Source organism: Sceloporus undulatus, chromosome 2 (assembly GCF_019175285.1).
Source record: "Sceloporus undulatus isolate JIND9_A2432 ecotype Alabama chromosome 2, SceUnd_v1.1, whole genome shotgun sequence".
NCBI classification, from domain to species: domain Eukaryota; kingdom Metazoa; phylum Chordata; class Lepidosauria; order Squamata; family Phrynosomatidae; genus Sceloporus; species Sceloporus undulatus.
In genome coordinates, this window is record NC_056523.1 from 103,307,532 (window position 1) to 103,324,122 (window position 16,591).

At 38.8% G+C, this 16,591-nt stretch overlaps 1 protein-coding gene across 4 annotated transcripts in view; it reads right to left on the minus strand.

Annotated features, from left to right (window-relative positions):
• The window catches only part of AFF4 (AF4/FMR2 family member 4), an 82,767-nt gene that overhangs the window by 36,395 nt on the left and 29,781 nt on the right, over positions 1 to 16,591 (minus strand). For all 4 annotated transcript variants that reach the window (XM_042447953.1, XM_042447951.1, XM_042447952.1 and 1 more), the window contains 7 exons: positions 16,041 to 16,167; positions 12,618 to 13,409; positions 11,378 to 11,422; positions 7,808 to 7,894; positions 4,108 to 4,144; positions 1,412 to 1,460; positions 1,005 to 1,025 (listed from right to left, as the gene is read on the minus strand). In XM_042447953.1, the coding sequence (XP_042303887.1) occupies positions 1,005 to 1,025; positions 1,412 to 1,460; positions 4,108 to 4,144; positions 7,808 to 7,894; positions 11,378 to 11,422; positions 12,618 to 13,409; positions 16,041 to 16,163 (1,154 nt within the window). In that variant the 5' untranslated portion in view covers positions 16,164 to 16,167. The remainder of the gene's footprint in view (positions 1 to 1,004; positions 1,026 to 1,411; positions 1,461 to 4,107; positions 4,145 to 7,807; positions 7,895 to 11,377; positions 11,423 to 12,617; positions 13,410 to 16,040; positions 16,168 to 16,591) is intronic.

Sequence of the window (16,591 nt, forward strand, 5' to 3'; positions counted from 1 at the left end):
CTGGGGGAGAGAGAAGGCTGGCCCAGTACCATCAGGGGCTGGCCTGAAGACAGAGGCTCCTCCCTCCCTAACTGTCATCGTTCAGCCTCTGAGGGAGAGGGAAGGCTGGCCCAGTTCCATCAGGGGCTAGCCTGAAGACAGAGGCTCCTCCTTCCCTAACTGCCCACCCGCCCGCTTTCCACCTGGGCAGGAGCAGTCCAGAGAGACTCTTCCTTGCCGCCGGAGCGGCGTTTCTCCAGGGGGAGGGGCCGGTGAGAGCGGCCTCCATAAAGCCGGCTCGCCGGCTCCCCCGAAGAGGACGCCGCCTGCCCGTTTTCCACCTGGGCAGGAGCAGCCCAGAGGACTCTGTTTTGCTGCTGGAGCGGCGTTGCTCAAAGGGGAGGGTCCGTGGGAGTGGCCTCTTTAAGCCGGCTCGCCGGCTCCCCTGCAGAGCTCCCCGCTCATGCCCCTATATCATCAGGGAGGAGTGCCAAGGACAACTGCCTGGTGCCGCCGTTGTGGACTTTCTGGAGGGAGGGAGATTGAGGAGAGGGGTGTAGCTAGTATTGTCAGGAGTTTGTTGGACATGGTTTGTAATTGGCTTGGTGAGGGAGAGGGAGGTGCGGCTGTGTTAAGAGGGGCTCCCATTGGAGTAGTGTGGGGCAAGGGGAGATATAGCGGTAGGAGAGTGGAGTTGTATCGTAAGGGAAGGCGGGATTTTGATTTTTAATCTGTGATATGTATTGTATTATATCTGTAATCTGTACTGTATCGTATTTTCATTTTGTTTTGTAAACCACCGTGATCATAGGAACGGTGGTATATAAATAAAATTTCAATCAATCAATCAATCAATCATGTGATGCTTGAACTTTTTCAAGCTTTTAAATAAAAAGCCTAAGAGCTGGAATGTAAATTATTAACTAAGTGTTCACAATTTATTTAAATTTAGAAATTGAATTAAACTTAAAGTTCTACATTAAGCAAAACATTTGACATTACTGTAAAAAAAAATAGCATCTTACTCTGTCTGGTTCGACTCGCACCTGGAATGAAAACAGAAATGGGGTTAAAATTCTTCAATGTAGCAGGCAATTTTGCAGTAATAATAAAAATAAAATTGTTTAACAATGATAGTTTACTGCACTCAGCTGGTTCTACACATGCAACAGCATCTGGTTGATTGTATTCAGAATGCATGTAAACAAAAGCAGCTTGAATAGACACACAGAGGGAGAACTCTCCCCAAAGACATTTAACTATCAAATTAAAGAGAGAACTAGTCCAACTTGACTATATGCCTGCTGTACTATTTTTATATTTCCTGGAAGCTTGAAACAAAGGAAATCATCCCAATGTATAGATATAGCCACTTCTATACTTTTATAATATTTCTGTAAATATTTCAAAGAAACATATAAGACACACTTACGATTTAGATTGGTGACTATTAGAAGTTTTTGATGAAGGATTGTATCTTTCTAGATGATATTTTTAAAAGGAGAAAAAATACATTTAAGCTATAATACACACACACATATTATCCAAGATACTACAAACAAAAAAGCTATAAATGGAAACTGTATAATATCCATGCATGAAATAAGAAATAATGCAAATAGGTGTTGTGTAATAGTACACTTGAAGTAAATGAATGTAAATAAAGTATTGTTTTCCTGTTACTCACTCAGCTCCACGAGCAGCATAATTGATCACCACTGGCCTGAAGATGTAGGATGCAACTGAGTACATTCTAGATGTATTACTCTATTTTATTTATTTTAATCTGATTAAGAGAGCCAGAAGTGAAAGACTAACATCAAAATCAACTATAAAACTGACAGGCTAGGCCTTGTTCAGACAACAAGTACTTTATAAATGAATTCTTCTTTTAACATCAATGGAACATACTTCTAAACAGAATATGCTATTTCTTATCTAATGCAATGCCTTAGTGCATTTGACTGGTGATGCTGTTATCTTAACAGCAGATCTGTTATCATCTCTTTTATACAACTGCTGAGCAAGAAGCCCTTTCTCTCCAAAGTCAAAAACAATATACAGCTGTCCCTCCGTTTTCAAAGACTTCAGAACCGCAATCCTCACTTACTTGCAAGAGGCAAACAGATGGGGTTAAAATGGGGTGCACACTCTCAGCCAAGTCTATGGGGCTTGAATATCTGCAAGTTTCCTTTTTCGCTGAGGGGTCCAGAACGGATTCCCCGCGAAAATGGAGGGCTGACTGTATAGCATTTCAAAATAGTATATCCTAACTTAATGCCTACAATCAAAATATTAGATGTGTCTATAGACATTAAGAAGTAGTACCCAGGGTGGAGTCATTCTGAGAAATACGTTGCTGCATTCTTTAATGTTGCATCATGATAGTTCTTGTCACTTTCCAATGCAAATACTGTTCAAATACACATCCTGGCTTTTTAAAACCTCCTCAAAATGCGAGACATTGTGGACATCTTGCTTGTAAAGATAGATGAGAGTGTGTCCAATACCATCACTTCCTGTTCTATTTTGCCGCTAGATTTTTTTTTTCTGCTATCCAATCCTCAAGAGTCTCATTTTGTTTTTCCCTAAATACATCTGGAGGCAAAACAGGGAAGAGGCACAGGGACTTGACACTACCCCAGCAATCATCACAAACTAACATTTCTAGCAATGTGTCAACAAATGATGCAAAATGAGCCATGTTTATCAACTATATTACTTGAATGGCACCCAGAAAACTTTTTTTCTTTAAATAACACTCTTCTGGTAAGAACAAAGAATGTTAGAAAAAGAGAAGAACAGCCACATAAAATCATTTTTAGACGGGAGGGGGATAGCACAGCAATTAAAACCATCGTTTTCTAACTAATTTTGCCAATCTCAATGAGCCCCAAGACAATCACTAAGTAGGTTCTTTTTTAATTTTGTTTTATTTAAAGAGATAATTTCAACACTTATTTATGCCACTGAGTGAGACTGCAAGTGCAGTGAAATTGAGGTAGTAACTGAATAATCCTAGTAATTCACTGCCTATTGCAGCAATGGTGTTGCTAACCAGATACAGCCTACTGTTTCCAGAAGACTCGCAATGGTTAATAAATGAAAAACACCACCAAGAGGAAAAATCACACATGTGGAGGCAAAACTGACCTTCCAAATCAACAGAAAACACACACAACAAAATTACCACAATATTGGCATTTATTATTTTACTCAATGGTGTGTGAAGGCAAACTATCATTATACCACGGCTTGCCTGAGTCTCACTTTATGCCAAACTATAGGCATTCCAAACTACAACGGAAGGCGGAAATCTATGAAAAAGGAAGTAGGGGAAGAAATTACCTGTCTGTGGGTATAGGACCTGATAACCAGAACAAGTTTGGCACTCTGCTTTGTAACATCTGAACTGAGCTAGTATAAGAATAACTAGATCTGCTTTTACTAATTATATCAGCTGCTTGGGTTAAAGCAGTTGTAGTCTGACATGGCAAATTAAATCATGCAGTCCTGTTACGTTCACATCAAATAAACTGCTGTTTGCGATTATCCTTTTGGGAGAAAACAGTTTTAAAGTAACAACCTTATATTAAAGACTAGCAGCACTAGGAGGACAGAAAAGAGTAACAGTTGGCACAACCACACACAGGTTTTTAACGCAGACACTGCCTGCTTTGAATTATGCTCAATGATGAAAATGCAAGTAGTCCAGGAGTAAAGCTGTTTTGTTGCTTAGTTGTCTCACTTATAAACGTTACAGGGTACAAAACCAATCTGATACCCACAGACTAAATACATCTGCCATATTCACATCGCATTCCAAACATTTCTCAACATGAGCAACAGATTCAACAGAAATTTCTATAGGGAAAAATGGATCAATCACTGTATTAATATTCTGAAATCATATCCTAGTGGTAGCTCCAGAAAATGTGTGTGTGTGTACACATAACATACACACAATAAAACAGCACAAACAATCTAAGTCAGATCTTTATTTTGCCAAAGATCTTGACACATTACTAATAACACTTTATGAGGAATATTGCAGCATCCCAAATGAAATCTGAATGTAAAAAGGCAACAGACAGATAAATAATTAAGAGCAATTACTCATGGACTTACTTTGTTCTCCAGTGCCAAAATTAGACTGCTGTGTTTCCTGTAAGAATATGAAAAGTTACTTATCTGTTAAATAGAGTGCGCTGAAAGAAGAAAAACTTTAGTCCTGGTTGTCTCTGGACATTTACATTTTGGGGGGGGGGGGGAAATCACTCTTATAAATTACAGTGACTCCCTTTAAAGCTGATAGAGAATTTGTGCTCTCCATTTGTTTTAGCATCAACTCCCATAATTCTTCACCAGTGAGCAAGCTGGAAGAGACTGATGAGAGTCACAATCCAAAGCTTCTGGAATTGCCTCTTAAAAGTGATTTTTCACGTGCTGTCCTTTACTCATACAAAGTTACAATTATTATGCTACTTGGTTGTGGCAAACGTAAAGGGATTAAGACTCCTAGTTATATTCAATCAGTGTTACAACCTCTACTGGAAAATGCCCACATAAGAAGCTTCTTCTCTTGCCTGTCTATTAAGTAAGGCACTATTTTGTAACTGTTCCCAAAGCTTCCCAATTCTTGTATAAAATCATTCATGGAGAACTTGAGCCCAAACCCTTTGCTTTAAGAACAAAAAATGGAAAGGAAGGGGAATTATTACATAGTGCCCTCCTTTAGCAACAAATGAAAAAAAAAATACTTCTTATGAATGAACACTGCTGGTAGAATAATTTTTAGACAAGGCAGTGTTACAAGAGGAAACATTCATAATAACGCAAGGGGAAATAACACGAAAAGATTTGTTCTTATGTTTATAACAGAAATTTAATTTTGGGATTTGTGGAATATTACTTAAACTTATAATTCATTGCAAAGTAATAAACCATGTATACCAATTGACAACTTGACTGCCCTTGCAAAGAAATCCAACAACAATAATAGTACGAAAAAAGTCATTATAGTAAAGTCAATGGCCTGTTCTGAATTACAAAAGCATCCTTGCCAGGAAAGCATGTAGCTATGCATAAAGCTGAGCAAGGCAACTAAGGTACATACTGTGTGCCTGCTTGATTACATTGAATCTGTTAAGGTAGGAGGTTTCCACATCTCTCAACAAAAGCAAAATAAAAATGATAACACAAGTTGACAAAGCTGAAATACTGCCATTAGCTGCCACATAATGTGACTGTAGGACATTCACTATTACTAGTACTCCACAGATCTGTATTAAAGAAGTTAGCTAACAGATGTCGCTATGGGAACAAATGCTATATTTATGAAATAAAATATACGTGGATTGCAAAGGGAGACTAATTTTGAGACTAACTGAAAGAGAAAAATTAGTAGTATGAGCTTTCATATACTTTAGCCTACTTCCTCAGATGCATGTGGTAGGGACACACCTATATAGCAGTCTGTGAGTGAGAATGTCTATAAGATTGCAAAACTTTGTGTGTGTAGAGATGCAGCGACAAGTTCAGTTTTAACCATGGTTGCTGGAGAACAAAACAAGATAAAGGATGTTGCCTAAAGCCAAGGTCAACAGATAACCATATGAATGAGTATTTAGATGTAATGTGGAAACCAAAAAGTGGGTGTGATGCACTGGCCAAGAGAGCTCCCATAAGGCTGAAGGGTTAGCTAGTGTTAGAATGTGTGTAGTGTGCCAGAAAACCACTGTCTCTGTTCAACCCACTGCTGATGGACTGCGGTTTATGTATACAGTCCGCCCTTGCCTTATGCAGGGATCTGTTCCGGAACCCACCCATCCTGCGTAAGGCAAAAGGCATGTATGCTTGAGCCCCATTAGATATAATGGGGCTCATGCTCACTGCGGGGCTGTGCGCCATTCTCCAATTCTCCCAGCAGCTTCCGTGTAAGCTGGAAGCCACCTATAACTAGCCCGCGTATGGCACAGGCTCACTGTATATTCCAATTGTACTGTTTCCCTTTCCAATCTTCCTTTATAGATTTTTGGTCAGGAACTGCTGAGGACCAAGATGGAGTGCCCAGGAAGACTGAAGTGTTCTGCAACCAGTTTTTGTGTGTTCTCATTCCTAATGTCTGATTTATATCCATTTATCCCCTGGTGCAGGAACTGACCTGTTTGCCCAATGAAGACTGAAGGGCATTGCTGACATAGTATGCCATAAATTACACTGGAGGATGAGCAAGGGAAAGTCCCTCTAATATTGTGGGTGACATCATTAGGTCCTGTGATCCTGAGTAGATGTGTGGGCAGAGTTGGCATCTTAGTTTGTGGCAAGGCTTTGTACCCATGTCCACGTCTGTGTTGTGTGTCCTCCAGTAGGTAAGTAACTGTTTGAAGACTATCTGCGGGTGAGTAAAGGCTTGCTACCAAGAGCCCTTGAGAGGACAGCATTGTTGTCCAGAATATGTTGCAGCTGATATGTGTGAGTGATCTCTATTGTGAGCTGTATGTCAGCACTAGTGGGTTTCTGTCATTTTTTGTCCATAGTCTATTCTCTAATAGATTACAGTCTTGAGTACCAGTTTTGCCTTCTTTATTTGGTGAGGTTTTTTTTAAAAAAATCTTCATGTAGTGGGGTATAAACAAGGCAAGACCGGTACCAAGGACTAATCTATTACATAACAGACTGAGGAGAGAAAATGACAGAACCTCACTAGTGGTGACATACATCTCTCAGCTAAGACCATTCACACATATCATCGATGAACTACAACCTATTCTGGACAATAATGTTGCTTATGTATTTGAATTATACCATATATGTGGTTTGTAAGTCTTTGCTTACAAACATGCAACTATATGATGTTTATGCTCTTGAAAGTTAAAACATTATATTGAAGGACTTTACCAAAATTTAACATATAGTATTATCCCAATGAAACATCAGAACACTTTTTTTTAATTGAGTAAAGGAAATCCCACTAGTGGTCCTCTTAAATAACAAGGCATTCACTACAGTTTTTTCCTAAAATAAGCTGTACAAAAATTACTGTAAACTTCCTAAGCAACTAAAAAAATACAGTGTTCATGCACTCCTGATATTTTACAAAATACTCAGGCACCTTTAAAAGTACTGCTTAACTTAGAATCCTTTTGGATACGTTTAATTTCTGCATGTTTGTATGAACAGTACAATGCAGAGATGAGCCCTCTAGAGCAGGGATTTTCAGACAGGGTTTGCTGGAATCCTAGGGTTCTGCGGAAGGTTACTAAAGGTTCTCCAAGATAACGATGAGGAAAAAATAAACCTTTTTAAAATTGTAGATATTATAATTTTTATGCTGAAGTTCCCTGAGGCTTGCAAATTATTTCAAGGGTTCCTCCAGGTCACAAAGGTTGAGAAAAGCTGCTCTAGATCTATCCAGGATCATTTATGTTGGACTGGTGGCTCAAGAGGTTAAGACAGTCAAAAGACTACAAAACATTATGCCCAGAAAAAAATGCAGAGCTAGGGTTCCTTGACAAAAAAAAAAATAGCCAATCTATATGACACACTGTGTCATATGAAGGCATGCCTGTTAGAAAAATTTTCTAGGTAAGACTGCAAGGAGAAGAACTGACAAGAATGTAACATGTTTAAGAGAAAAGGCAAACCAGGTTAAAAGGCAAAAAAGTTACAGATGAAGAGAACTAAAATCATTCCAATCCAAAAAATTATTCAGATAAATTGCTACAATCCTATTATGAAAGACTTGATTCATAAAAAGTAAAATCCTAATTGCAGAGTCATGTGAGATGTATCTAGAGTTACGAAATAGTTTGTGTTATCCACTCACCTTTGTTGGGAATGGAAACTTTGAAGGTTCTGTTTTGCAAGGTGTATGAATAGCAGTCAGTGGAGGTGGCCAAATATGGGTCATTTCCTGTTACGAACAAAAAAAGATATGCAACACCACCACATATTTCTATATTAAATCTAAAGAAAAGGCACACCTTAAGATATTTAAATATTGGCAATACTTGCACTACTTTCAATGCTATCAGTGACTGACTCACGTTACTATTCGTCCAAAGAGTATTAAAAAAAACAGAGGGTTCTGTAAACTGGGAAGAACAAACATAAACATAAAACTATGGCTGGGATCTCACTGGCTGGATACTGTTGAGTTGCTCAGAAGCTTCACAATAAAATCTTTGTCTGCTCTCTTGCTGCCACCACTGTGCATGCCTACAAAAAATGCACTAAACCAGCATAGCAAACCATTACATCAACAGGATCATATAGAGATGGAGGAGGGGAGAAAGAGCCCTTCTCCTTTGGAACAGATCTTGAGAACGAGGGGAAATCTATTCTGCTACCTGTATCTGCTGTGCTGACAGATGGAAACCATTGATTACAACCCCCAGTCTTAAATGAATTGGCTATACATACAGTTGACCCTCTATGTCCGTGGATTTTTTTTATCCACAGATAATTCAACCATCCACTTGAAAATATTAAAAAATATGCATAAATTCCAAAAAAGCAAACCTTGATTTTGTCATTTTATATACTTCACTCCATTTTACCATTTTACTATACCACTGTATTTAACAAGACTTGTGCATCCACAGATTTTGGTAACCATAGGAAGTCCTGGAACCAAACTCCTGCAGATACCAAAGGCCTACTGTATTAAGAAAAATATTTTTGCTTTGAAAGAATGAGCAATGATCAATGCAGAAATGATTTGTATTTTTTTAACTTAATATAATTCTGAAAAATGGAGTAGATTCTTTCCGTCATCTGTCTCAGGTGAGTCTCTGCAGGTGCTGAGTTAGTGTACAAATTCACTAATGGGCTTCATGAGGACCAGTATATTTAAATTCTGATATGAGGGCAGCACTGTGGGCAGGTGGATCCTACCTCTAAGCAACAGGTACAGAAGCTGCTCTAGAAGGGGCAGCACTTCACCTGGAACAAAAGGTACCTAATCTGGGAGTATTTCTTTTAGCATAATTGTCACTCATCCCGCAAGTAGCCTGGAGAACCTTTTGTTGGCTTAAACTAGTTTGCCACCTCTGACTGTTTGAGACCAGAGTAAAATAATCACAGTGATCAATTTCCTGCTAATCCCTCAACTAAACTGTCCTAATATACTATATATAGGGCCGCCTTTCAAGGTGGCCCAACACCTTCAACTTGTATAGAATGCAGCTGACAGAATGCTCATAGCTATTGCCAGGTACATATTACTTGGAAAGTACATGGGGGATCTGTTTCAGACCCAACCACCCACCACGCAAGGGGAAAAGCGTGTACGCTCATGCCCCATTGAAAATAATGGGGTGTGAGCCTATGGCGTGGTGCAGTGCACACACCTGAGCACATGTGCCATTGGTTTTCTCCCACATGGTTTCTGCATATGCGGGAAGCCACGTATGGTGCACCCGTGTATGGCACAGGCTCACTGTATTATGTGTGTTTATGTATGTGTGTGTGCGCCTTCAAATCTCCTGGCAACTTGTGGCAACTCCACAAATTTCATAGAGTTTCATGAGGGAAGAATAATCAGAGGTGTTTTGTTTTGTTTTGCCAGTTTCTTCCTCTAAAATACAGCCTACAGCATCTGATATTTGCTGGTGATCTCCCATCCAAGTACTAAACAGGGCTGACCCTGCTTAACTTCCAGGACCAGACAGAATCTAGTGCCTCAGGGTATGTAGTGGGTTTTCTGGAAGGTATTATTCACCCTAAATTACCAGCCAGGTATACACTACATCTGTTCTGAAGGAGTTGCACTTATTGTCTGTTTTCTTCCAAACCCAATTTAAGGTACTAGTGCGTACCTTTGAAATTCACTCAGGGCCCTAAGTACCTGAAGAAGTGCTGATCTGACCTTGCTTCAAGGCAGGTATGGGCAATGACTGGAGGCTTGGGACTGCAATTGTTCCCCCCAAAAACCTGGTAGGCTGCACAACTACAACCACTACAGAAAAAATATCAAAATATTTTGCCCCTACATACCCTCTAGGAGGTAAGAGGGGCAATTATGCCACAGTTTTGCCTGCTCAAGCCATTTTAGGCTCAGGAGAGGCCTTCTGTTACAACAAGAAGTGACCCAAAAGATAACTTCCCAGTAACTTCCTATTAGATAAAAGGCCTCTTCTGAACCTAAAACAGCTGGGGGAGGGGGAATGTGGCAAAATTGCAACCCACAACACCTCTAGTGTGTACATGGATATTATAGAGTAAAGAAATGGGGTGGGGGCTGTGGGGCTAAATGTAGCATGTGGGTCACACTTTTTCCACTCCTGATTTAAGATCTAAGTTAAGAATCTCCATACTGCAGTTAGTAGATACACTTTTATGGCAATAAAAGGAAGTCCTGTCACAGTATTTGGACTGTGGAACACCCTCTTCATAGAGACAGTTTTAACATTGCAACCTTTTGTATATCAATTTTTTTAAAAAAAAACTGGCAGGCACTTAAGGATCTATTAGGGACACAGTGGCTTAACAGTTAAGATACTGACTCCGATGACTGCAAAGTCGGCAGTTCGAGACCCAAGCACCACATGACGGAGTGAGCTCCCATCACAGTCCTAGCTTATGCCAAGCTAGCAATTAAAAGCATGTAAAAGTGCAAGCAGATAAATAGGTACGACTTCGGTGGGAAGGTAACAGTGTTCCATGCAGTCATGCTGCCTACATGATCACCAGAGCCATCTTTGACAATGCTGGCTCCTTCACCTAAGTAACGGAGATGAGCACTGACCCCTAGTCAGAAACAACTTGATAATCATGACAAAGGGGAAACCTTTACCTTTATCTTTTAAGGGTCTATTATGATTAGCCTGCTATAATATTTTCCCTCCCTCTCTACTGTTTTACTGAATCATTCAGTAATAATTTTTCCACTGTTTTTCAGGAGATGAGAGGGTTTTTTAAAAACAGACTCTCCCCTCACCCAATTCACCAGGGAAGAAAAATATAAAGAGCTCTCTAATCCAGGGGAAAGAAATGTTGGTCCTCCACCACAATTTTTGTTTCCCCTAAATCATCTCTCCCCAGTAAATGCCCCTTTCTCTATATATAAAAGAGTAGCACATACATTTTGGGGTTGTTTTTTTTTTAAACTGGAAGTGTTCTTTTAAGAATTTGTCCTTTTATTTAGGGCTTGTCCAGGATCTGTTGAGTTCTGGGGACATAAAAACAGTCCCTCTACTCTCAGAATGTGTCCAGATCTATTCTTATCAATCAGTTTCATTGTTAACTAGTTTAATATATGAATATGTTTTTCTTACATGAGTATGCAAAAATATATAAAGAAATGTAAAATGTATTGTAGCAATTCATTTTGGATAAAGTCAAAACATACACATTTATTAACCAAGTAAATCTTGAAAGCCAACACAAAACTTACTTTTAGAATTTCATCCACACTGCTCATGTCACCAGATGCTGATGCCTACAAATCAATATTCAGATGTCAGTGTTATCACATATATTTTTAATTTTAATGTTTTAATTCTTTGACAATCAATGATTCTAAAAATCATCTAATGTTTCAAATTCAGGATTAACTATTAAAAAGTAGCATCTTTGGATAAATTAAGGTACAAGCAGTAGACAGTTATGAGGTATAAAAAACCCATGAAGTTGCATATTTCATATAAAGGGTTCCCCTTCAATACACTGCCAACATACTTATCCTTTCCAATAATACAATCAATAGCTCTTACATACATGAAACTTGAAAATTATCTCACTTTAAAATCCTGAGACAAACCAAAAATCATTTTACAAATGCTGCTTCATGAATTGAAGCTTACTAAAAATATTCTGATGAAACCTATTATTCGGGTTCATCCATTTTTCATCCCCGAGATCTGGAATGAAAAGTAATTCCTAGATCTAGCTCTTTAATCAAAATGCAGATGTGACTGCTATATGTTATATTTAAAAGTAATTTTATCCTAATGTATGCAAATAACAACATCATTTTTGGGGGCATACATGTGCCAAACACAAAAGGACAGAATTGATGGCTCTGACTTCATCTGTTAAATGTCATAGGACATTTCTTTTTCTTTCAAACATGGAACACCCTCTCAAAATGCTCCTATCAGCAGAAGAGGGTGGAGTGATTTTTGTCAATCCTCATTGCTGACATTCACATTATTCCCCAACCTCTGGAACACATTTTCAGAGAGTACAAAGGGCTGAAGGGAGAAGATGATAAAGATCACCTCCCTTTCTCCCTCTGTGAGATTCCTCCAATGGATCAAGAACCTTCCATGGACAGAAAGAGATCAATCCATAGTCTTTTGCTGATGTGGACCAGGCTGTAGTACATTCAATACAGAACTGCTATTATTAACAATTAACGCCTAGCACAAATTTATGATTGGCCTGCTAATAACATAGCAGAACAGAGGATTACAAATATCCCAGCTACCAAAGAATCATAGCAAAAGAGGTAGAAGCGAGGGTGTTAAAAATAAACATGCTTATTGTTGTATTTTAGTTAGAAGTCCTTACAAGCGTATTCAGATTTCAATATCTAGGAAATCCATAATCCAGAGATTAGTCCATGGAATGACAACATAATCATCCTCCCCATCCCCACCTCTCACATCTATTTTTTTTTTTTTTAAACTTACATCAAGTGGCTGAGAAGGAATTTTCAGCTTTGTTAGATGTGCTTTGCTACTGGGCTTCAGCTCATTCATATTGTTGCTGTGAGTCTGGCTACTGTAGTGTTCAGAAGATAGCTTTGGTTCCATGGACTCCTGACCATCCATAGGCCTTACATAAGCAGTAGGCTTCTGCAACATTGTGTTAGACTTTGACATGAGTGAAGGAGGAAAAGACTGGTTACCACTAGAAAATGAATGCACACGAGAAGGTGAGTCCCAGTTGGCATCAGGATCTCGCGGAGATTTCGAACGCTGATGTTCCTTGCTGTGATGATCACTTCCATGAGATCTGGAATGGCTGGGATTCAGAGAAGAAACAGCAGTCGGTTTTCCGGGGCTGGAAGAACGGGACTTTGAGTGTTCTGATCCATGCTGGGATTTTTTGTGACTACTGCTGCTCCCACTACTGGCATATGAGTCACGATCATGCCTCTGACCACTATTGCTACTGCTATTGCCACTGCTACGCTGGCTACTATGTCCACTTTGTAGACCCGAGGACCGCTTCTGTGACTGAGAAGAAGTGCTAGGTGCTGGACCTACAGGTGTCCATTTGCTGCTCTGATGAGAACCACTACTATGTCTCTGATCACCAAAGAAACTTTGGTTTGATTTTTCGTCTGTTGTTGATGGTACTGTTGGCTTGGGCATTCCGCAACGTTTCTGGAGGGACCGGTCACCTATAAAATCCGTCATTTCATCATAGTTTCCGAGCATGCTTTGGATACGGCTAGACAACTTATCTTCTTTGCTGGTCTGTAGGAATGATAAGAACATGGTGCAAAAGTACATTTTAAAATATACTTTCTAGCCACAAGTCATTATATTATTTACTTTCTGAAATGTTGAAAATATGTATCTGAAATCATTTTCATTCTGATTTAACTCTGTAATAGGCTATAGTTCATATTTTTGTTCAGTAAACTGCAAGCTATATTGTTCCCATGAAGTGTCACTTCCTTTTAATGAATTCAAAAAGCAGCCTTCCTTTCAGTTTTGCAATATTAATTTGGTAGATTAGCAGGCAGATAATTGAACACTTAATTTTAAAAAGTAACAGACGTTTTAAAGTTTATACATCAGCAATAGTGACATCTTATACAGTAGCAGTACTTCAAATTAAGGAAATAAAACATGGTCATTATGTATGTTATTCTAATACAGTAATGCACAAATAAGGCCAACTCTCTATAAAAAACGTAGGCACGTTGTTTGTGTAACTTAAGTTTAAGACAAGTGCAATCTGTCCCTCTAGCTGATCCCTCTACTTGTAAGACATATGTTGCTTCATGTGCTAACTGGTCTTGTAAAGAGCCAAAAGGTGATCCCTCTCGTTCCGGAGCCTTTCAGAATCCTTCCTATGAAATCCTTAAGACATGCCAAATTCACTTAGGATCTCTATGGTCCTGGGATCGAAATAAAACAGACAGCTGCCTGCCAAGCTATATTTGGCTCATTTGGAACCCTCTAAAAGCTTCTTATGTCAGAAGAAACACTGTGAGAATTACTGACTTAAGAGTGTCCATTTAAAAACACATCAGAAAAGAAAAGTAGGGATTGCAGAACTGCCTAGTTTATCCATTGGTACAGAGTAGTATCACAAATGTATTTTGATAAGCAGTAGAACAATATTTCAAATACCCAAAGTAGCATTTTAAAGGGGGCTGAAAAGGAAAGAAGTAAGATGGGATAACCACCTCACTGTGTCCTCCCCTTATTTCTCATGTATATACCTCTCTTCCCTTCTTTTCCTCAATCTGTGAAGAGAAAGAGGAATGTGAGAATGGAGGAGGAGGTGAACACATCTCTGAATCTCAATGGTGGATTGTATATTAACATCCCACCATCTTTACAGAGTACAAGAAGAGTTTGCAACTAACTGAAGTTCTAGTATAATTATTATTACTAACTTTATAACCTGCCTTCTTGCCCCAGACCAAGGCTTTATTTCAAGCCAGAAAAAAGGGTGAAATACCCTATATATCCATATTACAAGACCTCTTGTAAGGAAACAATCAAATTAACTGCAGTTTCCTTGTGTATTTAAAAAACCCAGAAACTCTGCCTTCACTAGCTTGTCTACATATATATATATGTGTGTGTGTTACAAGTGCACAACTGCAAGCTTTGAGCCCTGTAGTCACTAACTGCAATGCCAAATAATACATATGTCCAAAATAATTAGCTTTTATTGCTTATCTAGTTAATACACTTTGGTGAACACAGAAAGAGGAGTGTAAAGATAGATTGAGAGTTGTGTGCCAGGCACAAGAGATAAGACAAACAAGCATCCAATACAGCTTCTAAATTCAGGAGTATGTAGAGCACAATATAGTGGAACAACTAAAGTCGCTCAGAACCCGACAAGCTTTGCCCAATTTGCTAGTAGGGATATACTTGAAGTTTAATTTTTAAAAAGAGCTAATACCCCTAACAAAAATGCTGAAGTGTTGTCAAATTTCTTACAGTCTAGTTTCAAAATTATTAATGATCAGTACAATCAGGTAGCTGCACAAACAAAGCAATTGGCAGTCTTATAATGAACCTCTTACAAACAATGAACCACAGGCTAAAAACATCAAATCTCAACAACTATTTGTCATCTACAGAGCTGCTTCTCTACGAAGCTCATAAACAAACTCCTGGAACAGTTTTTCCCTCAAGGCAAGAGTATACAGCAACAATTTGCTGAGTAAATATTCTGAGTTAAAATTTCATTCTACCATTTCACATTTAGACAGTTGACTGCCAAGTGGTTTCAAGTATGAATGTGGGCATGCTATAATCTTTAATATTTTCTTTCCAATAAGATTCAGTTAATATAATGGCACATGTATTGAGCCCAGAACAGTCATGGGGATACGTCTAACATGATGTTAGTGGTAGTAACTGAATTTCCTTCCTTTCCCTCTTGCAGGCCTCCATGATGCTCAAAAACTGGTTCTGGGTCCCCCCCCCCAAACCTCCAGAGCATTTTGGGGAGTATGGCTACTGAGGAGGAGGATTCTCCTGTCCCATTTCCATTGGATTCCACTGTTATGCCAGCAGCAGTCCACCACTGGATGCAGCCCAGGACTTTGTAGTAATCTGTTTTTCAGCACCAAACACTTTCACTGTGTTCCAATTGTAACAACAATCCAACTCCTGGGTTTATGTGCATCTAGAGCATCAGGCTGTAAATCTCTCATTCTTGGACCCCTTATGAACACTGACCTACATCACAGGATTGTTCTAGGTGGGTGATTGGGAACTGTTACATAAAACATACTTATTCAAAATATTTTCAAGAAAGTATATCCCATTACCATCAGCTTAAATTAAAAATACAAGCAATATTAACTTAGAGTGTGATTTTTAAAACCCTATTAAAAAAACTCACGCACTTACAACTTTATATGGTTCAGCAAAGAGAGGAGAGTTAGGTGGAAATGCTTCTTCACCCTGCTGAATTTCCTGATTACGCCTCTCTCTTTCTTTGATACGCAGCGCATTCCGGTCTTCACGGTTCATGTTGCTATTAATGAAAACAATTTGATTACATAAAATGATACAGAGGGGAGGTAAGTGACTAAGGTGTTTCTTCCCCTTGGCTATATATAATAGAACTTAAAAATCCCCTCCCCCTTTTCAATGTTTCAATGGATTTTCTTTAAAAACAATAATGCATAAACATAACAAGTTGACTTACATATGACACTGACAAAACATATGCATTTACTATATGAAAACCCACACTGCACTTTAAACTCTACTCTTGAGATCATGTTATCTGCATCACTAAAATAAGTGCACAGAAGAGAACCAGAAGTACTTAGCTAATTAAAAAAATATATTAAACTCAAACATTTTTACCTACTGGTTATGTCATTCAAATTGCCTCCCACCAGTCATACTATTAAACACACACATCCCCATATACAAGAATTGGCATCTACTTT